General features: G+C 39.6%; 1 protein-coding gene and 1 pseudogene across 2 annotated transcripts in view; one reads left to right on the top strand and one right to left on the bottom strand.

The window, feature by feature from the left end:
• The window catches only part of SMC3 (structural maintenance of chromosomes 3), a 34,159-nt gene extending 28,239 nt beyond the window's left edge, over nt 1–5,920 (bottom strand). The window contains exons 1-2 of the mRNA XM_081268540.1: nt 5,280–5,920; nt 4,183–4,258 (exon numbers count right to left, since the gene is read on the bottom strand). Coding sequence (XP_081124666.1) covers nt 4,183–4,258; nt 5,280–5,294 — 91 coding nt within the window. The 5' untranslated portion in view covers nt 5,295–5,920. The remainder of the gene's footprint in view (nt 1–4,182; nt 4,259–5,279) is intronic.
• Nucleotides 5,921–15,203: 9,283 nt separating this feature from the next.
• LOC308634730 (DNA-directed RNA polymerase II subunit RPB3-like) lies at nt 15,204–16,520 on the top strand (annotated as a pseudogene). Its single transcript has one exon. The product of its transcript is annotated as a DNA-directed RNA polymerase II subunit RPB3-like (transcript).
• The last annotated feature ends 5,409 nt before the right edge of the window (nt 16,521–21,929 follow it).

The following is a 21,929-nucleotide window of genomic DNA, read 5'->3' as shown; positions in this document are numbered from 1 at the left end:
TAACCACTGAGCCACATCCCCACAACCTCTTTTTTTTTTTTTTTTTTTTTTTATTTTGAGGTAGGGTCTTGCTAAATTGCTGAGGCTGGCTTTGAACTTTAATCCTCCTGCCTCAGTTTCCCAACACGCTGGGATACAAGAATCTTTACTGTTCTTAATGAGACAAATTTTCTATAAACTTGAAATTATTTCTACATAAAGGTCAAAAAGAATTTATCATTAAACGAGTACAGTTTAGAACAATCCATCCACAAATAACTGAAAATTTTTAAATTTTCCTGTAAGAATTATTCCTACTCACAGATGAAACACTATTTAGCCATTTTAAAGGATGTTGATTATTTAATGATAAGGAAAGATATACAAGATTTATTCTGAAGAGGGAAAAAGCAGAATGCCAACATATTACATGAATCCATTTTTATTTAAAAAGTCATGCTTACAGATTTACACAAAAACTTGAGGGATAATGAGGCAGACCCAGTTTATATGTGCCTTCAGATTTACGTGCAACAGCCCATGCCTTGGCTGACAAAAGTTCAGTCTCCTAATACCTTTGGTTGTTTCAGACTATTCTGGAAGTGCATGCAGGTCAGGCCTGTGAAGATTCAAAGGAGGATTTAACTCCTTGACTGCTTCAGGTGGGTGAGTCGCCAGAGCAACACAATCCAAAAGCATGGAGGAATTAATATTCTACACAGTAAACTTTGACCAGTGAAAGGCAGGCACCACCTATCAAATCTCTTTACTACCTTCTTCCATCTGACCTTTCTAAAACATGTTGAGTCCATAATGTCTGGCTAGATGTTATCCAACATAATCAAATCCAATAGTATCTTCTTTATAAAGCTGTGACCAGTTTTTCCCCTCATTCCCGCACTCAGACCACAACTCCCATAAAAGCCTTAGCAGCTAAGCTAGCCTGTTTCCTTTTTTCTAGGAAACAAGGGCTAATACAAGTATAGGTTAACTAAGAATGATTATCTATGGTAGCACATATCTATAATCCCAGCTATCATGAGGCTGAGGCAGGAGGATTAACAGTTCCAGGCCTGCCTGGGCAACATAGTAAGACCCTGTCTCAAAATAAAGTAAAAAGGGTTGAGGGAAGACTGGGGGATTTAGCTAAGTGGCAGAGCACTTACCTGGCATGCTCAAGGCCCTGGGTTAGGCCCTCAGCCCTGGGCAAGGAAAAAAGGGGTAGGGTATAGCTCAGTGGTGGAGCACTTGCCTAGCTAGTAAGTGTGATGCCTGTGGTCCAATCTCTAATATATGGGGGTGGAGTGATTATCTTTGGGTAGAATTTCAATTTTTATTCCTTTACCTTTTAGGCTTTCTTATAATATCCTATATTAACAAGAATTTTTTGTTAAAAGGCAAGGGGGAAAAAACACTATCTTAAAAAGGTGTATACACTCATCCCTCATATCCACAAGAAACTGATTTCAGGACCTCTCTCTATATATACACCTCTTTCTCCCCCTCTCTCATACCAAAATCCAAGGATACACAAGTCCATTATATAAAATAGAAACAGTATTTGTATATAACCAAAACAATCCTTTTGTTGTAACTTCTGCCAGTAAATGCAATGTAAAGTTAAAATGTATTCTTTAGGGATTAATGACAAGAAAAGCCCTGCACCTGTTCAACAGAGAAAATTTTCTCTAATATTTTCTTTCTTTCTTTTTTTTTTTTTTTAAAGAGAGAGTGAGGGGGGGGGAGAGAGAGAGAGAATTTTTAAATTTATTTTTTAGTTATCGGCGGACACAACATCTTTCTTTGTATGTGGTGCTGAGGATCGAACCCGGGCCGCACGCATGCCAGGCAAGCGCGCTACCGCTTGAGCCACATCCTCAGCCCTTCTCTAATATTTTCAAGCTACATTTGGTTGATTTTGAGGACTAGGAACAGGCAGATAGGGAAGGCTGGCTGTACCTGGTGTGTGTGTTTGTGTATGTGTGTATATATATATATATATATATATATATATATCAAACATTCAAACATCAGCATAAGAGATACTTGCTTTTGAATTTTTTTTAAGGGTCAAAGGCATTAAACAATCAAAGTGGTTTGCTCTCCCCAGGTAGTTTGTTTAATGTCAATCTCAATACACACTACTTTTGGTCTTTCTTACATTATTAAGGTACCTGTTTTGAAACATGTCTAACCAATAGTCACCTTAAGTTTTAGTTAAAACAAAGCAAAGAAAAATTTTTAGACTATCAATCCTAACATTGCAATCAAAGCTGCAAAATAGCTGCCTAATAACTAACATCTAAGACATTTGATATATCAGACCTTACAGATAAATAATATAATCATTCTAGATAATGGTCATCACTTTACAGTTCATTTATAAAATTTTACAACTAAAACATTGATATTTATTAACTTGCTAAATTAAAGAAATAATATTAATCTAGTAACTGTTATTTTTTTCTCCGTTTCTTTAGATTTTCTGATTGACGAAAATCAAAAGCACCTGTAAAAAAATGTAAGGAAAACCCCAGTACAATAAAACTACTGTTTTAAGGCACATCAAATTAACAGTCTTTAGTAGCTACAGCACAAAAAGAAAAATGTTTTCTTTATTCTCAACTATGAGATTGCAATTGATGTATCAAGGCTAAGAATAACTTGTCTTCAATTTTATTTGAGATGAGATCTCAAATGTTGCCCAGGTTGCTCTCAAACTTATGTGTTCAAGCAATCCTCCCACCTTAGTCTCCCAAGCTAAGACTACACATGCGCAGACTAGCAGACTACAGATGCCTGGTTTTTATTATTTTATAAAAAAGTAAAGTACGATTGTCTTAAGGGAGTCTTCTATGAATATTGGTATTCAATATTTTCATTTTACTGATTTTTATAAGCCTCACTTGTACTATAAACTGAGTTGTGTGCAACTAAAATTCATGTTGACACCTTAAACCCCAATAAGATGGCATTTAGAGATGGAGGCCTTTTCAAGATAAGAGTTAGATGAAGTCATGAGGGTGGGGGCCATGGAAGCACACAGAAAAATGTCAGTCTACAAGCCAGGAGGGAATCATCACTAGAATCTAATCACAATCATCAACTTCTAACCTATAGAACTGTAAGAAAGTAAATCTGTTATTTAAACCTCCGCTCTATTTTGCTGCCCTAGCAAACTATTATACCTTGTAATGAGAACACTATACTGCAGAACTATGTCAACAGCATAGCAGTCTGATTTTTCAAGAGTCCAAAAGTACTCATTTAATCTTTTGTTTAAAAATCCAGCAGAATGCCAGAATGCCAGAAACTTAAAGCTATTAGATTGTAATAGCAATATGAACATTATAATCTGAAGAATCTACAATTAAATATTGTTATGGCAACCACCATTTTTCTTTTATCCTCACATTTCATTTTACCAATAGCCCTGTGAGACAGGTATATTCTCTTTATAAATGAGAAAACTAAAACTTCTCAAATAACTAGTTTGAAAAAGAGTTATGTGCCAGAACTGAGATATGAACCACATTCTATTAACACTCCAAAATTTATGCTGCTCTTCCACACAAGCTACGTGGTCTTAGGCACTGATAGGGAAAAAAAATAAATAATCAACACCTTTAAAACAAAGCAATAGTGAGCACTTAAACTAAGAGGTGATAAATCAAGAATACAAATCAAATGCTAAGTTAAGTGTCCTTCACTATAAACTTAAAGCTATTAGAACGCTATCTCACACATACTAAGAGTATCAAGTAAAAATGAGTACTTTTTTGTAATGCTGGGGGATCAAACCCAGGGCCTCACATATACACAATAGGCAAGCACTCTACCACTGAGCTACATCTCCAGTCTTCCAAATGAGTAACTTACAACTGACTTATCCAAATACTTTTAAATTTATAAAACAAGTAATTCATCAGTATGAACAAAAGACAAAAGTAGCCTGCAAGTAAATTGCAGCCTCAGCAATTTAGCAAAGCCCTAGCAATTTATTAAGACCCTGTTTCAATAATAAAAACAGGGGTGAGGATGTGGTTCAGTGATAAAGCACCCTGGGTTCAATCCCTTGATACCCACTCAAAAATAATTTCAAGAGAAACAGACATACAAAATTGGTTTAACATTCAAAGACAACAGATGAACAATGCATACATACATCTCTATAACCTGATCTAGTAAATGAGGAGCACTTACCAATAACATTATGTTTTGAACTGAAGGGATCTACAATTGTTTGATCTCTGTAACTTCGAAAACCCTGGATAATCACCTAGTAAATAAGAGATACTTTTGAGAACACACAAAAAGAACTTCTAAATCACCACCTTTCTTTTACATTTCTTTCCCTTCTTGTTTTTCATTTAATGCAAGATAGAAAACTTTCAAATTCATGTAAGAAAAAAAAATTTTGGAACGTGGAAATTAAAAATCGGCTAAACACCGTCCTTAGGTCAGTAAGCTCTGCCAACTCAGTGTTGATTTTTTAGTAGTTATAGTCAGTAACCTGTTAAGAAACTCTCAAAATCAAGTGCACCGTACAAAGTTAATAGGAACACTGAACACCCTAGCGCAACAGTAAAAGTCCATCCACGGCCGGCAGGTCCCAGCTCTCCGCGACCAGTGACAGCTCCTTCGAGACACAATCGCCAGCCCAAAGGGGTCAGCGTTCCCAGGACGAGTGCTTGGAGTGAGGCGTATCCAATAGAAACACGTCCCCAAAATTGCGTGCATGGGCTCATCTTTGCAGTGGACTGACTCGCGCGCGGGAAGACCATTTTGACAGAAGTAAACAAGTGAATGAAGAGGTGCTCGGGGGGAGGATCCGGGGAGGAGGATCCCTTTCACTGCTCATAAATCCTGCAGGGAAAACCCCCTGATCACAGCTGGCACTCCAGCCGGCGCCTCAAGGGGCGGCCCGGGAGACCACCTAGCCACACACCTCCCGCAAACGGCCGGTGCCGGGCCATCTTCTGCAGCACAGCCTCTGGCGCCCGCCGCCTCCGCCTCGGCCCAGCGCCGCCCGGAAAGGCCCGGCCCCTTCCAGCTGCGCGCCGGCCGCCCCCTCCACACCTCTTGGAGATCCTGCCTCCCAGATGAGCACCCCGCGGGGAGGCCCGGGCTGAAGAGAGGAGCCCCATTTCTCGGCGGAGATGGGGTCCCTTCCTCCTCCACTCGCTCTGGTCCACCTCAGAGGGAGAGAGAAGAGGCCGCGGGGCCATCGGCGACACCCCCGCCTCAAGGAGTGGTCCTCACCCGCCCGTGGGAGGGTGGGAGGGTCGCGCAGGCCTTACCTGCTTTATGTACATGGCTCCGCGCCCCTACCCGGGAGAGGGTCTCCCCCACCCAGAGCAGCAACCGGGAGACTGCTGGGTCAGTCAGGTGAGGAGCCTACGAGACCCCTCCCCCAAAGCGCCGCTCGCTCCCCTCCAGCCAAACAAAATGGCGGCGCCCTTGGAGGCGGTGCCCGCGCCTGGGACGGAACCACTCTCAGAATCCCACAGAGTATAGGGGGAGTCAGTTTCAGGCCCGCTCTCTCTTTTTGGAAAAATCACAGTATTATACGACCTTCTTAGGTGACTACCATTGAATTTTGAAATTTGAATCTGAATATTTCCTGTAACTCCGTTGGAAGTTTCATTCGAAGAAGTTTTGATCGGAGGTTGGCTATATTCTCTCCTTTTGTGTAGCCAATGGTCGCGTCCCCGAGGGGGTAAGGGTTCGGCGCCAAAGCCAAGGGTGAGACTCCGAGGGCCAATAGCAAAGCGAATTGGCGGTCACGTGGTCCCGGGCTGTTTAAAAAAGCGGACCCTTGAAGCCCAAGCCAGTTCTCCAACCTTATGAATGTAGGTGAATGCTGGAGTTCTGAGTGCGGAATATATGCTGTTCTGTGTGTGGAATTTCTGCCGTTCCATTATTCTTTCTGGCTCTAGAAACGCCCATAGTCCCCAGACTCCCCCAGAAAGGCCCCCTCGCAGGACAGCCCCTAAGGGACTGGCCAGTGCTAGCAAATTTTGTTTCAGTAAATGTGATAATTAATACCCAGGGAGTTGTTACTGCCTTGCCTTGTACTATAAATCTAGGAAGGACCAGTACAGTGACAACAGAAAGATTTAGGTTAAACACTGGGGTTTTTGTTTTGTTTTTAATGTTTTAGTTGTAGATGGACACAATAGCTTTATTTATTTTTATATGGTGCTAAAGATGGAACCCAGTGCCTCACGTGTGCGAGGTGGGCGCTCTACTACTGAGCTACAGCCCCAGCTCTTGTTTTTATTTTTAACAGCCTAAAAGAGAATAGGTACTAGTGAAGATCTTAAGTGTCTCTGGTATGTTACAAGTCTTGATAGAAAAACATTACTTGTTTAGAAATTGGATTTCTGGACAGCCCTAAAATAACATGCTGGAAAGAGAAGGAAAAGGAAAAAACCTACCCCTCTTGTGAAAACTAACCAAGTTGGTCTTGACCACCCATTCAGTTGCTTGAGGCAGTTCTGGCCCACTTTTATTTCTAGATTGAGCTATTATTAGCTTCCACCTCTGTTAGTATCTCCGTTAGTAACCTTTATTTGAAGCTCAAATCAAATCCTTTCCAGCCCTTGGCAAAAAAAAAAAAAAAAAGTTCCAAAATAAAACATCCTGTGTAAACATTTTATTTTGTCTTTTAATCCTGTCAGTTTGTGGGATTTTTGACATGTTATTTAAAGTTTTAAGCCTCCAATTCCTAGTCTTTAAAATGAGGATATGTGAGGATGGCCTTAGGCCTGTTCCTAAACAACTCCATCACCAGGCACACCTAATGGAGCCCTCCAGTATGGCTCTCAGACACAAACAAGTCAATTCCCCCACCCTGATAAACTCAGTGTGAAGCCTCTGGCAGGCTGTCCTTGCCTGCTAAGAGGGAAAGGTGAAAAGATTGGGATGGGGACCACCAGACCAGATGTTTTAACTCCAGGGTAAATGATGTTACTGAGAAATCTGGTGGTAGCTGATAAGGACTGAAAGGGGGGTCAAAAGCCCCCAGATTTAGTATAAATAATAGAGCAAATGAACATTCAGCCACCAATACTGATGCACACAAGCTGGAGAGCCTGATGAGGACCTGGACTGACATCCCAACTCTTCTTCTCTGCTTGAACCTCTGCATTTTCTCACCTCTCTCAAACTCTACAGCCACATCTTGGCCCTGGTGAGAACAGCAACTTCTCCCTAGAACAGCCTCCTCAGCAGGTGGAGCTGACCACCCCAGGAGAAGCCTGCATTGGTTCCTTGACCTGATCCTTATGGTCTGAGTGAGTGTGCATCTGCTGTACTTAAAGCTTAAGGCTTGAGACTTTTGATCTGACACTTGAACTTAGCACACAGAGGGAATGTCTGTCATTAGCCTATCATGATTAAATGTGTTTGCAGTGTTTAGAATTAATTAATTTAGAATTGTTTGCTGTGAATTGATTATGTCTATTGCAGTGCCAAGCATTAAGGATTGTCGTTTTCTTGATTAAGAACCTATAGATTGAAATTGTAGGGGCTGGGGATGTGGCTCAAGCGGTAGCGCGCTCGCCTGGCATGCGTGCGGCCCAGGTTCGATCCTCAGCACCACATACAAAGATGTTGTGTCCGCCAATAACTAAAAAATAAATATTTAAAAATTCTCTCTCTCTCTCTCTCTCTCTCTCTCTCTCAAAAAAAAGAAATTGTATTGAGTGATTTGAGTGAATAAAGCATTGAAAAGGGCAAAAGCATGTGGACATTCTTTATTTCTCCCCCTGGACTGCATAAGTCACACCTTTTGCCCATCGCAACATTTATAAAGGCAGAAAAGAAGGTAGGTGAAATGTAAGATATCAAAGATGATTTTGAGAACTTAATGCTGTTATCTTATTTGTATTTATGTATTTATTGTTTCCTCTGGATGAGAATATAAATCTGTCACAGGCAAATGAGGAGCCAGAACTCCAGGGCTTTGTTCTTGTGTCCTGAGGAAAAAACTTTAGTCAGAGGTGGCAAACCAAGCCAGAAATTTTTATTATAAGTGAAAATGAGGCTCAAGCAAAGAACATTCCGAAAAGAGAAGGAGTGACTTATTCTCCAAGCAGAGAACTACAAAAGAAACTTATGTCCTCCATGTTGGGCTGAAGAGTTTTTGACCCTGTTTGCCCGTTCTGGTACTGTCATGGCTGTCATCCCATCCAGGGAAACTTCCGCTGCAAGTCAGACCTTTGTTAGTGCAGATTTTAGGGATCAATGACCAGGCAAACTTTCTCTTAGTGTGCCCGGACTACTAAAGAAATGGCCCTTCTGATTTATATTGAGAAGCCTATGGCTATAAATCCTAACTTTACAATGATCTGTGGACCCTGTCAGGAGTTAGTCCCATCAATCTTTCCTTCTTGACATATTTCTTAATTTGTTTTCTTTATTTCCATCTGTTTATTCTCAGAGTCAGAATACCTGCTGTTTTCCTACAAGTTACTTGACTATTCTGTAGTTTTAAAGACAATTTATAGAAACCCCATGACCCTGCTTATGTTATTAGTTCACATTCCACTGCTCCTTGGTGACAGCTACCTAACAAATCCAAAAGGAAGGGACTTTATTTTGTTCCTGCCTTTTCCTCAGTAATTAGTTTGCAGAAAGTAGTAAATACTTAGGAACGAAAAGTACACAGAAGCCAAGTACTTACCATAGGGCCTGGCTCATTTATGCCAGCTATTGACATATTATAGGAGAATACCAAGTGATAAAAGATAAAAAGAGTGCAGGAAATGAAAAATCATTTGTAACATTTTGTAATCAGAATATAGACTATGTATATATTATGATTTAGCTATACATGAAGCTATATATAACTAGCTGTACATGAAGAAGAAAAAGAAACTACAGATACATGCAATAACATGGGTAAACCTCTAGAATGTTATATTAATATTATGTAAGAAGTCTTATCCAAATGTGTACATTCTGTATCTGTTTATAGAAGGATCTAGAATAAAATATGTGACAAAAAAATAGGAAAAGTGATCATTGCAGGGAGGCTAAGAGGGAACTGGGAAGGAATATAAGGGAATTTTCTAGGGGTGATAATAATGTTCTGTATCATTACAGGTTTTTAATTTTTTTATTTATTTTTTAGTTGTTGTTGGACCTTTAGTTTTTATTTATTTATATGCAATGCTGAGAATTCAACCCAGGGCCTCACATGTCCTAGGCAAGCCCTCTACCACTTAGCTACAACCCCAGCCCACCATTATAGGAATTTGAGTTCCAAGGTTTATGTATTTATCAAAACTATTCACTTAAGAATTTTGCATTGCAAATGGGCATGGTGACTGATCTCTCTAATCCCAGATACTCAGAATCACAAATTCAAGGCCAGCCTGGGCAACTTCAGGAAACCTTGTCTCAAAATTAAAAATAAAAAGAGCTGAGAGATGTAGCTCAGAGGTAGAGCACTGCTATATTCCATCCCCAGTACTGGGGAAAATTACAAACATAGTCTTGGAAAAACTTGGTCTTGGAAAGATAATTTCCTGAATACACCTTTGTGCCATGTCCCCATGTCTTCATATCCCATATAAAAGGAAACTTACAATATGTGGCCAGTTTTGTCTTAGTTCTTTCACTTGGTATGACATTTTATAGGTTTATTTGTATCATAGCATGTATTAGTGTTCTTTTATTGCTGAACAAAACTTCATTGTGTGGCCATTACAGATTTTCTAATCCATTCATTGGTTGATGGGCACTTGAGTTATTGCTATTTGGGAGCTAGTATAGATAAAGTGTTATGAACACCCTTGTACAATTTTTATGTGGACATATATTTCCACTTTTCTTTATCATACACCTTGGTGTGGGATTACAATGTTATTGTAATTCTACATTTAGCTTTTTGAGGAATTGTCAAACTGTTATCCAAATGAGTTGCATAATTTTATATTTACACTATGATTATTGAGTGATGAGGATTTCAATTCTCCACATCCTTGCCAAAACTTGCTATTGTGCTATTTATTTTTTGTCATCTTAATGGTGTAAAATGGTATATCACTGTGGTTTTGATTTTATTTCCCTTATGATAAACTATGTTGAACATCTTTGTGTCAAATTCTCATTTGTTTTGTTTTTTTGGAGAAGCTATCAAATGCCTTGCATAATTTTTATGTAGTTTATCTTTTATGTTGTAAGATGCTTTATATATTCTGATACTAGACTCTTAACAGATACATGATTTGCAAATATTTTCTCCCATTTTTGTGAATCATCTTTATTTTCTTGATACTGTCCTTTGAAGCATGAGGTTTTTTTTTGCTTTGTTTGTGGTGGCCTAGCATATGCTACCCAAGTATTCTACCACCACGCTGCACTCCAACCCTGAAGCCCATACATGTTTATTATTATTATTATTATTATTATTAATTTTATTTTATTTTTTACACAAATGGATCACAACTTTTTATTTCTCTGATTGTACATGATGTAAGCACATACGTTTTTAATTTTAACATCACTTCGTTGATCTTTGGTTGCTTGTGGTTGTGGTATCATATCCAAAAACCAATTGCCTAATATCTTGTCCAGTTTTTGTAATCCATAACTATGAAAGAAAGGCTTCACTTCCTTGCTTACTTCCTGGAAACACTTTTATCAGAGACCCCCAAGACCTACCCCTTAGTTCATTCAGGCCTTTGCTCGATTGTCACCTGTTTTAGTTAGCTTTTGCATCACTGTGACAAAAATACCTGACAAGATCAACTCAGAGGAGCAAAAGCTTATTTGAGGCTCCAGTTCAGAGTCCATAAGGCAGCTGACTCCATTTATTTAGCCAAAAGTGAGGCAGCACATCATGCAGGAAAGGCCCAGTAAAGAAAGCTATTCTGCTCATGGGAGTGTTAGGAAGCACAAAGAGTGAGGGGTGAAGGGGCCAAAAGAAGATGTACCTTCTAGGATAGTATCCCCAGTGACCCATCTCCTCCAGCCATGCCCCGTCTGCCTACAGTTGCCACCCAGTCAGTCCTCACTTGAGGACTGATAAGGTTGCTGCTCTCATAATGCAATCATTTTACCTCGGAATATTCCTGCATTAGCAGAAGCTTTTGAGGACATCTCGGATCCAAACCATAACATCACCTTACCTATATTTTTTAAAGTCACGTTTATTTCTACATCTACAAACAATATTATCTTCAATAGATGCTATTGTAATAAATGAAATATAAACACTTCTTCAGATGGGTAATAGATGCCAGGTGCAGTTCCCTGTAGAATCAGCTATGTGGGAAGCTGAGGCAGGAGGATCAATTGAGACCAACCCAGTCAACATGGTGAGACTTCCTCTCAAAAAAACAAACCAAGACAAAACACACAAAAAAGGATAATGTAATAGATGCCATATAAAATAAAAAAGTAAAAACTGTCATAATAAATACCATTTGGTCATTGTATACTTTGTCAGGGTTTAAAAAATATATCTATTGAATGAAGCATGAATACCAAAAAGGACAATTTCTAGAAGATGAAGACTCCATGGAAGTTTTTTTTTTAATATTTATTTTTTTAGTTTTCTGGGCTGGGGATGTGGCTCAAGCGGTAGCGCACTCGCCTGGCATGCGTGCGGCCCGGGTTCGATCCTCAGCACCACATACCAACGGAGAAGTTGTGTCCGCCGAGAAATAAAAAAAATAAATATTGAAAATTCTCTCTCTCTCTCTCTCTCTCTCTCTCTCTCTCTCTCCTCTCTCACTCTCTCTTTAAAAAAAATATTTATTTTTTTTTTAGTTTTCAGCGGACACAACATCTTTATTTTTTTATTTTTATTTTTTTAAAGAGAGAGAGAATTTTAATATTTTTTTTTTAGAATTTTTAATATTTATTTATTTTTAGTTCTCGGCGGACACAACATTCTTTGTTTGTATGTGATGCTGAGGATCGAACCTGGGCTGCGCGCATGCCAGGGGAGCGCGCTACCACTTGAGCCACATCCCCAGCCCTCCATGGAAGTTTTTTATGTTTAAAACAAGTCCTCATAATTGAGAGAGATCCCCTGCACCAAAATATGGAGAAGAAATGTTTAGCTTTCTTGACAGCTGTCTGTGGACCTTATTTTGATTTTTTTTTAAACAAGTGGAGCCTGAGGTCAGCATTTGATTGCAAGTAGTTTATTTGGGAGGTGACCCAAGGGAACAAAAGTGATGGGGTAGGAAGAGTAAGACAGGGAACAGAGAAAAGTCAGTAAGTTATGTTCTATTGAACTAGTTACTTGTATGTGAGCTCTGGGGATCAATCCCACTGGGAAACCTCTGAGGAGATGCATACAATATACCTCAGAATGCCAAGGTGTAGCCACCATATATGATGTCACCATGTATACCTGTGTAGACTGCTCTGCATAGTTTCTGGGTGCATGCAAAATGGAGACCTATAGATAAGGATCTCAAATGGAAGCTTCTTCTCAAGTTAGAAAGGACTGAGAAAGGAGAGCTTCGGTAGTTGTCTGTGCTCATTGATGGTGCCCCAGTGACATGTCCTGAGGAACACAGTGAAGGCTGAGATTCTATGACTGGCATCTCTTACACCAGTAAGTTGGTAATAACAGTCATCTATTCTGTACTGGGCTCCATGCTAAAGATTTTCAATGCATAATTTCATTTAATCCTCTGGTGGAAGTAGGAAATGAAGAAGGCATTACACTAAGGTGATCCACCACTTACCAGTGGACCTTGGGCAAGTATTCCTCCATGAACTGTTTTTTTACGAATTCACAAGAAGAGCAGTACAGAATTGATGCCAGTGTTTAGAAACTTTTATGGCAACTTGACATTCAAGTGCATGATTAGAGAACTTGTCTCATTGAACAAGTTATAGACCAGTTCAGGAGCTGTCCATGAGCTGTGTGGGCAATAGGATCATGCTATAATGTATGATATTTTTTGGTGAGTGGTCAACTATAAACAGAAGGGATATAAAAATCAGAGAAAATAAAAGCACTTATTTCCTTTTACAATTTGTTGTTTTTACTTATTAAAATAATTATTCCTATAAAAATTCTAAAACTGTATAATTTAAAAATATTAGCAAATTAGGGAAGCAGTTTTTATGATAATTTTTAACTTTAATTTGCAGGTGTTATTACAGACTTCACTAGACTTTTCTCTTTTTTTGATAGTAGAGATTAAACCCAGGAGTGCTCAACCACTGGGCCACATCCCCAGCCTTTTTTTTTTTTTTTGTACCAGGGATTGACCCAGGGGCACTTTACCATTGAACTACATCCCCAACCCTTTTTTACATTTTATTTAGAGACAGGGTCTTGCTGAGTTGCCAGGGCCTTGCTAAATTGCTGAGTCTGGCTTTGAACTACTGATCCTCCTGCCTCAGCCTCCCGAGCCACTGGGATTACAGGTGTGCACTACTGCTCCCGGTTTCAGTAAACTTTTCTTAACCAGGAAAGACACACTTTTGTTAATAAATAGCAGCAGCAAAACAAGTGATGGCTATGGAAGTGATTCCAAAGAAACGAAACCCTGAGTTTTCAGTAATTTTATTCACAAGCCTGATTCTTCATGCAACTTTGTAGTCATACTTGATACTGAAGTGCTAAAACTCTAGTGTTATTTGCAATAATATATCAGCTAAAAAAGCTAATAAAACTACTGATCTTAGGTAGCATTTACACAGAAAATAAAAAGAAATAAACCCAAGTCAGGCGAGGTAGCGCACATCTGTAATTCTGACAACTAGGGGTGTAATGCAATAGTAGAGAGCCCCTGAGTTCAATTCCCAGTAACTAACACACACACATACACACACACACACACACACACACACACACACACATTTTAAAACCTAAAAAGCACTTTGAAAGAAAGAATATTGAATTTAAAAAATTGGCTGGGTGTGGTGGCACATGCCTGTAATCCCAGCGGGGCTGGGAAGGTTGAAGCAGGATTGTGAGCTCAAAGCCAGCCTCAGCAAAAGCAAGATGCTAAGCAATTCAGTGAGACCCTGTCTCTAAATAAAATACAAAATAGGGTTGGAGTGATCAAGTGCCCCTGAGTTCAATCCCCAGTACCCCCAAAAAAATAAAGAATAAAAAATTGATAGAGATGTTCAATATTTCACATATAAACAGTAACTTGTATCTCATAAATTAACATTTTAGGTTGCTAAAATTTTGAAAAAGACACTAGTATCAGAGACCTTGGAAGTTATGAGTACATCCAGGATAAAGAAGGTAGCTTCAGTATCATTTTTTTAATAGTTGGACAAATTTATTATCTTTAACTCACAAATAGAGCTAGCAAAGCATTTTTCATTGCAAGTCATTGAATGCACACAGAGTGTTAACATGACACTTAATTTGGTATGTGATTTGAACACAGTGAACATGTGAAGAAGAATTTTTCAGTTTCATTGATGACAAACACAAGCTGTGAATTGTATAAAACTATATAAATAATTGCATCATAAAGGAATGTGATTTGATCTTAAGTGTGATGTAGGAATATGCTCTAATGTGCAGCTTTGTTGACAGAAAAACATTCTAAAGTTATTACCCGGATTATGGAGCTAGAATGAAATGTAAACCAACACACTGCTTCTTTAATCAAGAAAGTTTTGCCAAAAAAAGTTAGCTGAACTAAACAATATCCAGTTACATAGTAAAAAATAGTTGATTATGCAAAGTCAAATGCATTAAATTTGAGATTATTCTCTTTATTATGTGATAATATGGAAACCAATCATAAACATTTGTTGTTGCATGCTGAGTTCTGATCCTTACTAAAGGGAAAAATTCTATCAGGAATGTTTTAAGAGAAAAACTCTTAGTGTTTCTTGAAAGTAAAAACTCCCAACTTTATAAGGTCATAACCTTTTATAAATGTGGTTTTGATGGTAGACATATTTGTGCAATATTTTTGGCATTTTAATGATCTTATATTTCTAAGCAAGAAAGAATGCAATACGATCTCAATGGCAGATAAAACTGAATGGCAAAAATGAAAATGAGAACTTGGAAGAGCATTTTCTACAGTCTGTTATAATATGCCTTTTAACTTAGTAATTGGTATCAATGAAGTGGTGATGATCTTAATTATATCTGTAAAATGTTATGACCAAATCCCGTACAGATTTTATAGAACTTCTAAAATTTATTTACATCAAAAGAAGGTCCAGGCGGCGCAGCTGTCGTGGGGGCCGGCTGGACGCCGGGCGCGATGCCATACGCCAACCAGCCCACTGTGCGGATCACGGAGCTCACCGACGAGAACGTCAAGTTCATCATTGGCCAATTCCATTCGGAGGGTCTTCATTGCCGAGGTGCCCATAATAGCTATTGACTGGGTTCAGATTGATGCCAATTCCTCGGTCCTTCATGATGAATTCATTGCTCACAGGCTTGGACTAATTCCCCTCACTAGTGATGACATTGGGGACAAGCTGCAGTACTCCCGGGACTGCACCTGTGAGGAATTCTGCCCCGAGTGCTCTGTGGAGTTCACCCTGGACGTGAGGTGCAATGAAGACCAGACACGGCACGTTACATCCCGAGACCTCATCTCCAACTGTCCCCGGGTCATTCCGGTGACATCCCGGAACCGAGATAATGACCCCAATGACTACGAAGAGCAGGATGACATCCTCATCGTCAAGCTGAGAAAGGGCCAGGAGCTGAGGCTTAGAGCCTATGCCAAAAAGGGCTTTGGCAAGGAGCATGCCAAGTGGAACCCCATTGCAGGGGTGGCTTTTGAATATGATCCCGACAATGCCCTGAGGCACACAGTGTACCCCAAGCCTGAGGAATGGCCAAAGAGTGAAGACTCAGAGCTGGATGAGGACGAGTCACAGGCTCCCTATGACCCCAATGGCAAGCCAGAAAGGTTTTACTACAACGTGGAGTCCTGTGGTTCTCTGCGCCCTGAAACCATTTCTCAGCCCTCTCTGGATTAAAGAAGAAGCTGAGTGATTTACAGACTCAGTTAAGCCACGAGATCCAAAGTGATGTGCTGACCATAAACTAGCTTCAGCTCACCTATTTTAGCAAAAGTGGGGATTCCAGATAGTAGTTGGGTTTCAGGTCTTTGACACCTTCTGGTTTGGGGTCTCTGGACTGCTACTCAAGCCTCATGACAGGCCATCAGTGCCAGCCAGAGGGGGGGCTGCAGATTACCAGGGATGCCACTGGAATTTAGGGTAGGACAGTTTTTACTGGACAGTTAGCATGCCTGGCCCTATTTGTTAACTCCCAGTGGTATTCCCCAGCACCCAGAACATCCCTCCCATCCCATTTCCTAGTACTCCAGTAGGGGGCATAGTGCTTCCCCTCTGAGAACCACTGAGCTGGACTCTTCCTGGTCATTCCAGCTGGTTAATACCCTTTCCATCCAAAAAGAAGGGATTTTCACAGCTGGAGCTTAGGTTTTTGGTGTTAGGATTGAGTGCTAGAACCTTCATTTAGGCAGCTGATAAATGCCCCTGGCTCCTTCCCCAGAGCCAGGCTTCCGGCACCTCAAATTTCTGGGTGTTCCTAATTTGGAAAGTAATCCTTTAGGATAGACTCTGGCTGTCCCCTCCCTCCACAAATAAACATGCTGTTTGAACTCAAAAAAAGAAGAAGAAGAAGAAGAAGAAGAAGATCCATATTCCATGGTTTCATTGAAAGATAGCTTCATTTAAAAAAATATTTTATTTTTTGTTGTAGTTGGACACAGCAACTATTTTTTATTAATTTACTTTTATGTGGTGCTGAGGATGGAATCCAGGGCCTCACATGTGCTAGGTGAGCACTCTACTACTGAGCCACAACCCCAGCCCAAGATAACTTCATTTAACTATAACTATACAGGACAAATTGTTAGAATGGACAATTGACAGAGAATCAAAGATGAATTTTGAAAATAGATATTTGTTTGCTTCTATTTTGGAAAAAAAGTGAAAGGTGAAAATTTTTAACTCCCTGAAATTGGCTTAAATCTCTTCTTTCATCTCACAAAACTCTGAGGGGTTGGTTTTTCCCATCTCTTACTAAAAAAAAAAAAAAAAAAAAACCATAGAAATTGAGCTGGGGATACAGTTCAGTTGTGCTTGCCTTACATGCACAAGGTCCTGGGTATTTCTAGCATGCCTCCCCCCCAACCAAAAAAGAAAAACATAGAACTTTTACTAACTCTTACAAACTCTTATTAAAAAACATCAGAAATAGTTTTGATCACATTGTACCCTGCAAATAGTATTGTAGTCCATTCTGCTGGGATTAGATAGGTAAACAATTAATCACATGAGTTTTCAACCGTTAAAATTCCTGAATATTGATATATGTGGCACTCAAAGTGGGGAAACACTATTTTACTCTTACTTTTTCATTTAGTTGTGATTACAGAACAGCAAAAATTTACGAGTATAACAGCAAGTCTCTGTTCATTACGTGCTATGCACATTCAATAAACATGTACAGATTTTACAAAAAAATGCTTCATTTTACCTGAGGTTATGTTTATTCTTAATATATTTATTGAACTGTAATTTTATCTGTTGAATCTTACAGTAATAATTTTGTTTTTTGTGATGGTGCATGCCTGTACTCCAGCGCTGAGGAAGCTGAGGCAGGAGGATCAAAAGTTCAAAGTCAGCCTCAGCCATTTAGCAATGCCCTAAGCAACTTAGCGAGACCCTGTCTCAAAATAAATATAAAGGGCTGGGGATGTGGCTCAGTGGTTAAGTGGCCCTGGGTTTAATCCCTGGTACCAAAAAAAAAAAAAAAAAAAAAAAAGTAGCTCGGTAGTAGGGTACTTGCCTGGCATGTGTGAGGCCTTAGGCTCAATCCCAAGTTAAAAAGTAAAGTTATTTCTTTTATCTTGTATACATTTGTGTTTTAATGTAACTTATTAGTAATTAATTTTGATCATACAAATGGATTAGTTTGCAATTGATTAAATTTTTTTTTGAAAACTGGTTCTTTACCAGTCTGAGAAGTACTGTTTAATACATCAACTGGATACATTGGATTGAATGGTTGACTTTGTATTGATAATAATTTTGGATTGTATGAAGTTCAATGAGTTAACAACAAAAAATAATTAAAATAAATAAAAAGATGAGGGGGTACATTTTCAACATCTGCTGGGCAGGAGAACCAGTTGTTCTGAGTATCACTTCTTCATTTTTTCCACTAGAGGGCAGTCGATAAAAACTTATAATTGTGGAATGTATCATGAAGCTTAACTAGCTTTTAAACCAAGAGATGGAAGTGTGCAGTAAGAAATAAAAAATAGACCAAGACCAGTTACCCAGTGAACATTCATTGACCATCAATGCCATCCTATGCCATGTTAAGATTCAATAAAGTGTTCAAAACTCAATGACTGTATTTGTAGCTAAAATCCAAGATGGTGGGTAAAAAATACATTAAGCACATGTTAAATAAACAGCTTTGCATAATGAAAAAAGTCTTGAAGATTGGTTACACAATAATGTAAATGTACTAAATACTATCAAATTGTACATTTTAAAGTGGTTAAATAACAATGAATCTGGTTAATGCGTATAATTATAATGCACCAATTTTTTTTTTTTTTTTTTTTTTAGAGAGAGAGAGAGAGAGAGAGAATTATTTAATATTTATTTATTTTTTTTAGTTATCGGCGGACGCAACATCTTTGTTTGTATGTGGTGCTGAGGATCGAACCCAGGCCGCACGCATGCCAGGCGAGCGCGCTACCGCTTGAGCCACATCCCCAGCCCCTAATGCACCAATTTTTTAAAAAAAGGAAGAACATTGGAACCCAAAACAAACAAAATATTAAGATGGTAAGTTTTATATCTACTTTATGATTTTAAAGAGAAAAAAATGAGGGACATTTCTGAGGTCAGAAGCCTGGAGTGGGCAAGCTCTCTACATTGGCAGCTCCAGTTCACAGAGATGGGGAAGAAAGGTCACAAGTCAATATATCACAGGGGTCTTTGAGCCTTTGCTGTGGGAATACATGCACACATACACATACACATACACTTCTATTCTGTTTGCCCCTGAAAATCTCAGCTTGTTGCTCTACTCCTGTTTTCCCTGCAAAACACAGGGAAATTTTGCCCTTTCCAATTCCTGGTCATTCATTTAACATTTGCTGAGCATCTCCTCCATTCTAAGCACTTTATAAGTTGCCAGGGTACAGATGTGAAGGAGACAGACAGCTTTGCCCTCAAGGTGTCTAAAGAACATAAATCTTTCTGGTTAAGGCCTTGAAAGTCCTGGGAACTATTTTTTATTTCAAGTCAGCATTTCCTTCAATCATTGATGAGTAGGCCATAGGGATTTGTCGTCTCTTAAGTGTCCTCTTGAAACAGTAGGAAGACAAGAAGGAAAAAGGGAGAGTAACCAAACCACAGAGAGATTCAGTTGCCTTGACAAGGATCAGAGAAAATTGTCAAGCCTTCGCAGTGCTAGGGCTGGACTCTGAGCCTTGGCCAAGCATCCATTCAATGTCACCTTTGACTTTCATAGAACTTCACTCAAGTGAGTCTGAAATCCAAAGGAAGAGGGGCCCACGCATTGAGGAACTCATCCCACGTCTACCCCGGCCTTGTTCCCGGCCTTGTTCCCGTTCTGCAGGAACACAGGATGTCCACACTCCAAAGCTGTTAGAGACTGCTGGAGGTCATATGGGGTCATGGGCAAGAGTTTGGCTTAAGAATCCAATAAATAAATGTCTGTTAAAACTCAGGATGGGGGCTGAGGATAGCGGTAGCGGGCTTGCCTGGCATGCGTGGGGCACTGGGTTCTATCCTCAGCACCATATAAAAATAAAATAAAGATGTTGTGTCCACTGAAAACTAAAAAAAAAAAAAAAAAAAAAAAAAAACAACTCAGGCTGGTCCTCAGAGTAGCTGTGTGACCTTGTACAATATAAGTATGTCTGACTCTTGGTTTCCCCATTTTTAAAGTGGAAATAACAATACTAGAACTAACTAGTGGGTGCTATGAAGATGGAGGTGCATAGTGCTTATAATGTTCTTAGCACAGTGCCTGCAGGCAATAAGCGCACAATTAACACTGGTTTGAAGACAAACCGAGCAGGAGCTCAGTGATCACTTCACCCAACTCCTTAATTCTATAGGTGAGAGAACAGGCACTGCAGCCTAGGAAGAATGGAAAGATAATAAATTGCGGATTAGACCTAATTTTGAATCCTAGCTCTTTCCTATGGATTTTGGAAATTCTACTTAACCTGTGATGTGTAAAAATAAGATTGTTCTGAGAGTTAAATGAGATGATTATGCTAAACCCCTGACACCAGAACCTGGAGAATAGTAGTTGTCCAGGAAAATGCTCCTTTGCTGCTGCTTTGTTTGGTTGTTCAAGGTCAAACTGGTTCTAACCTTAAAAATGCAGCCCTCCAGCACTTCCTGCTGCCTTTCTTGATGCAGCTTGGGAATCAAGCAGATCTCAATTCACATCTAGTTCCTAACCTTGGGCAAGTTACTTAACTTCTTTCTGCTGCAGTTAACTAGTCTGTAAAATGAGGATAATAACAGTAACTATCTCTGGGAGTTAGCATGAGAATCATCCTCTTTTGAAGTGCACCATGAATGTTTATTATGTCCCCCAACTATGGCTCTGATCAAGTAGATATTAGCAATTCATTCTTTCATTCATTCATGTGTTTGTTTAATGGTGTGCTAGGCTGTTATCAGAGCTGGGATTCACAGAACTAGACAAGGTTTCTGCTCTCTAGGTCTAGAAGGAACTTAAGCTGTGGCCACAGGACTGTGGATCAAGGGTTGAGGAGAGGCTGGGTAGCCAGCAGTGTGTGGCTTAGCAGTACAGCGCTCGTCTTGCACATGTGAGATCCTGGGTTCGATCCTCAGCACCACATAAAAATAAACAAATAAAATAAAGGTATTGCGTTCAACTACAACTAAAATACATACATACATACATACATACATACATACATACATAAGCTTTTTTTAAGGAAAAAAAAAAAGAATGCAGACTCAAGCCAGACCGCCCAAATTTGACCTCAGCCCTGTGATCTTATGCAAGATACTTAATGTCCCCATGTCTCTATACAATAATGATCACCACAGGACTTTGTTCATGGGGCTGCTGTGAAAGTTCACGACATGAAAGGACTTAAAACAAGCCTTAGGATATAGTAAGTGCTCTGTGCAGATTTATTCAATTAATAAAAACAAATGTTCAAGTAATAGAGGGTAGAATTCAGAGGAGAGAATGACTTTGGAGAGAAGGAAATGGAGAAAACCATGAAAAATTTGGTGCAGTTCCTATACCTCAGCCTGCTGGATTTCACTCAAAACATTTCCACCAGTCACAGCTGGACAGGACTGTGGAGAGCTCTGTTGAAGACTCACCAAGTGCAGATAAAGAAACTCAGGCCAGAGATAGAAAGTGGCTTGCCAGGTGAGGAGTACATAGTAATAACTCCCAAATATGTCTATTCCTATTCACTGGAATCTGCAAATATATGGCTTTACATGGCACAAGAGAGTTTGCTGATGTCACAGGAATTTTGAGAAGGGAAATTATCCCAGATTCCCTGAGATAGGCTCAATATAATCACAAAGGTCCTTGAGAGGGACAGAAGTTGACAGGAGAGTTGAAGAAATAGAGAGGCATCTCTTGCCAGAGGTTGGAATGATGTGGGCCAATGAGCCCAGGAATGTGTGTGTGACCAGGGCCTCTGTTCTCCCCACATCCCCTTTCCCGATGGGTACCCTTCCTTTGATCTGAGCCCACATTTCCTGCTATTTGTCCCAGGGACCAAATTTGCTACTTTCAGCTGTGATAAAATACCCTCCTCCCCACCCTGCTTTCAGAAACAAAGTTGGAGAGCCTCACCCTCAGAAACGGAAGCCAGGGTTGTAAACAGAAAATGAGTGGTACCAGCTATCTCTGGAAATCTTCTCCGGAAAGAATTTACCGTGGG

The sequence above is a fragment of the Spermophilus citellus genome (genome assembly GCF_964194105.1).
Source record: "Spermophilus citellus genome assembly, chromosome: 15".
NCBI classification, from domain to species: domain Eukaryota; kingdom Metazoa; phylum Chordata; class Mammalia; order Rodentia; family Sciuridae; genus Spermophilus; species Spermophilus citellus.
Note: the sequence above shows the minus strand (reverse complement) of the source record. Positions and strands in the feature narration are given on the sequence as shown.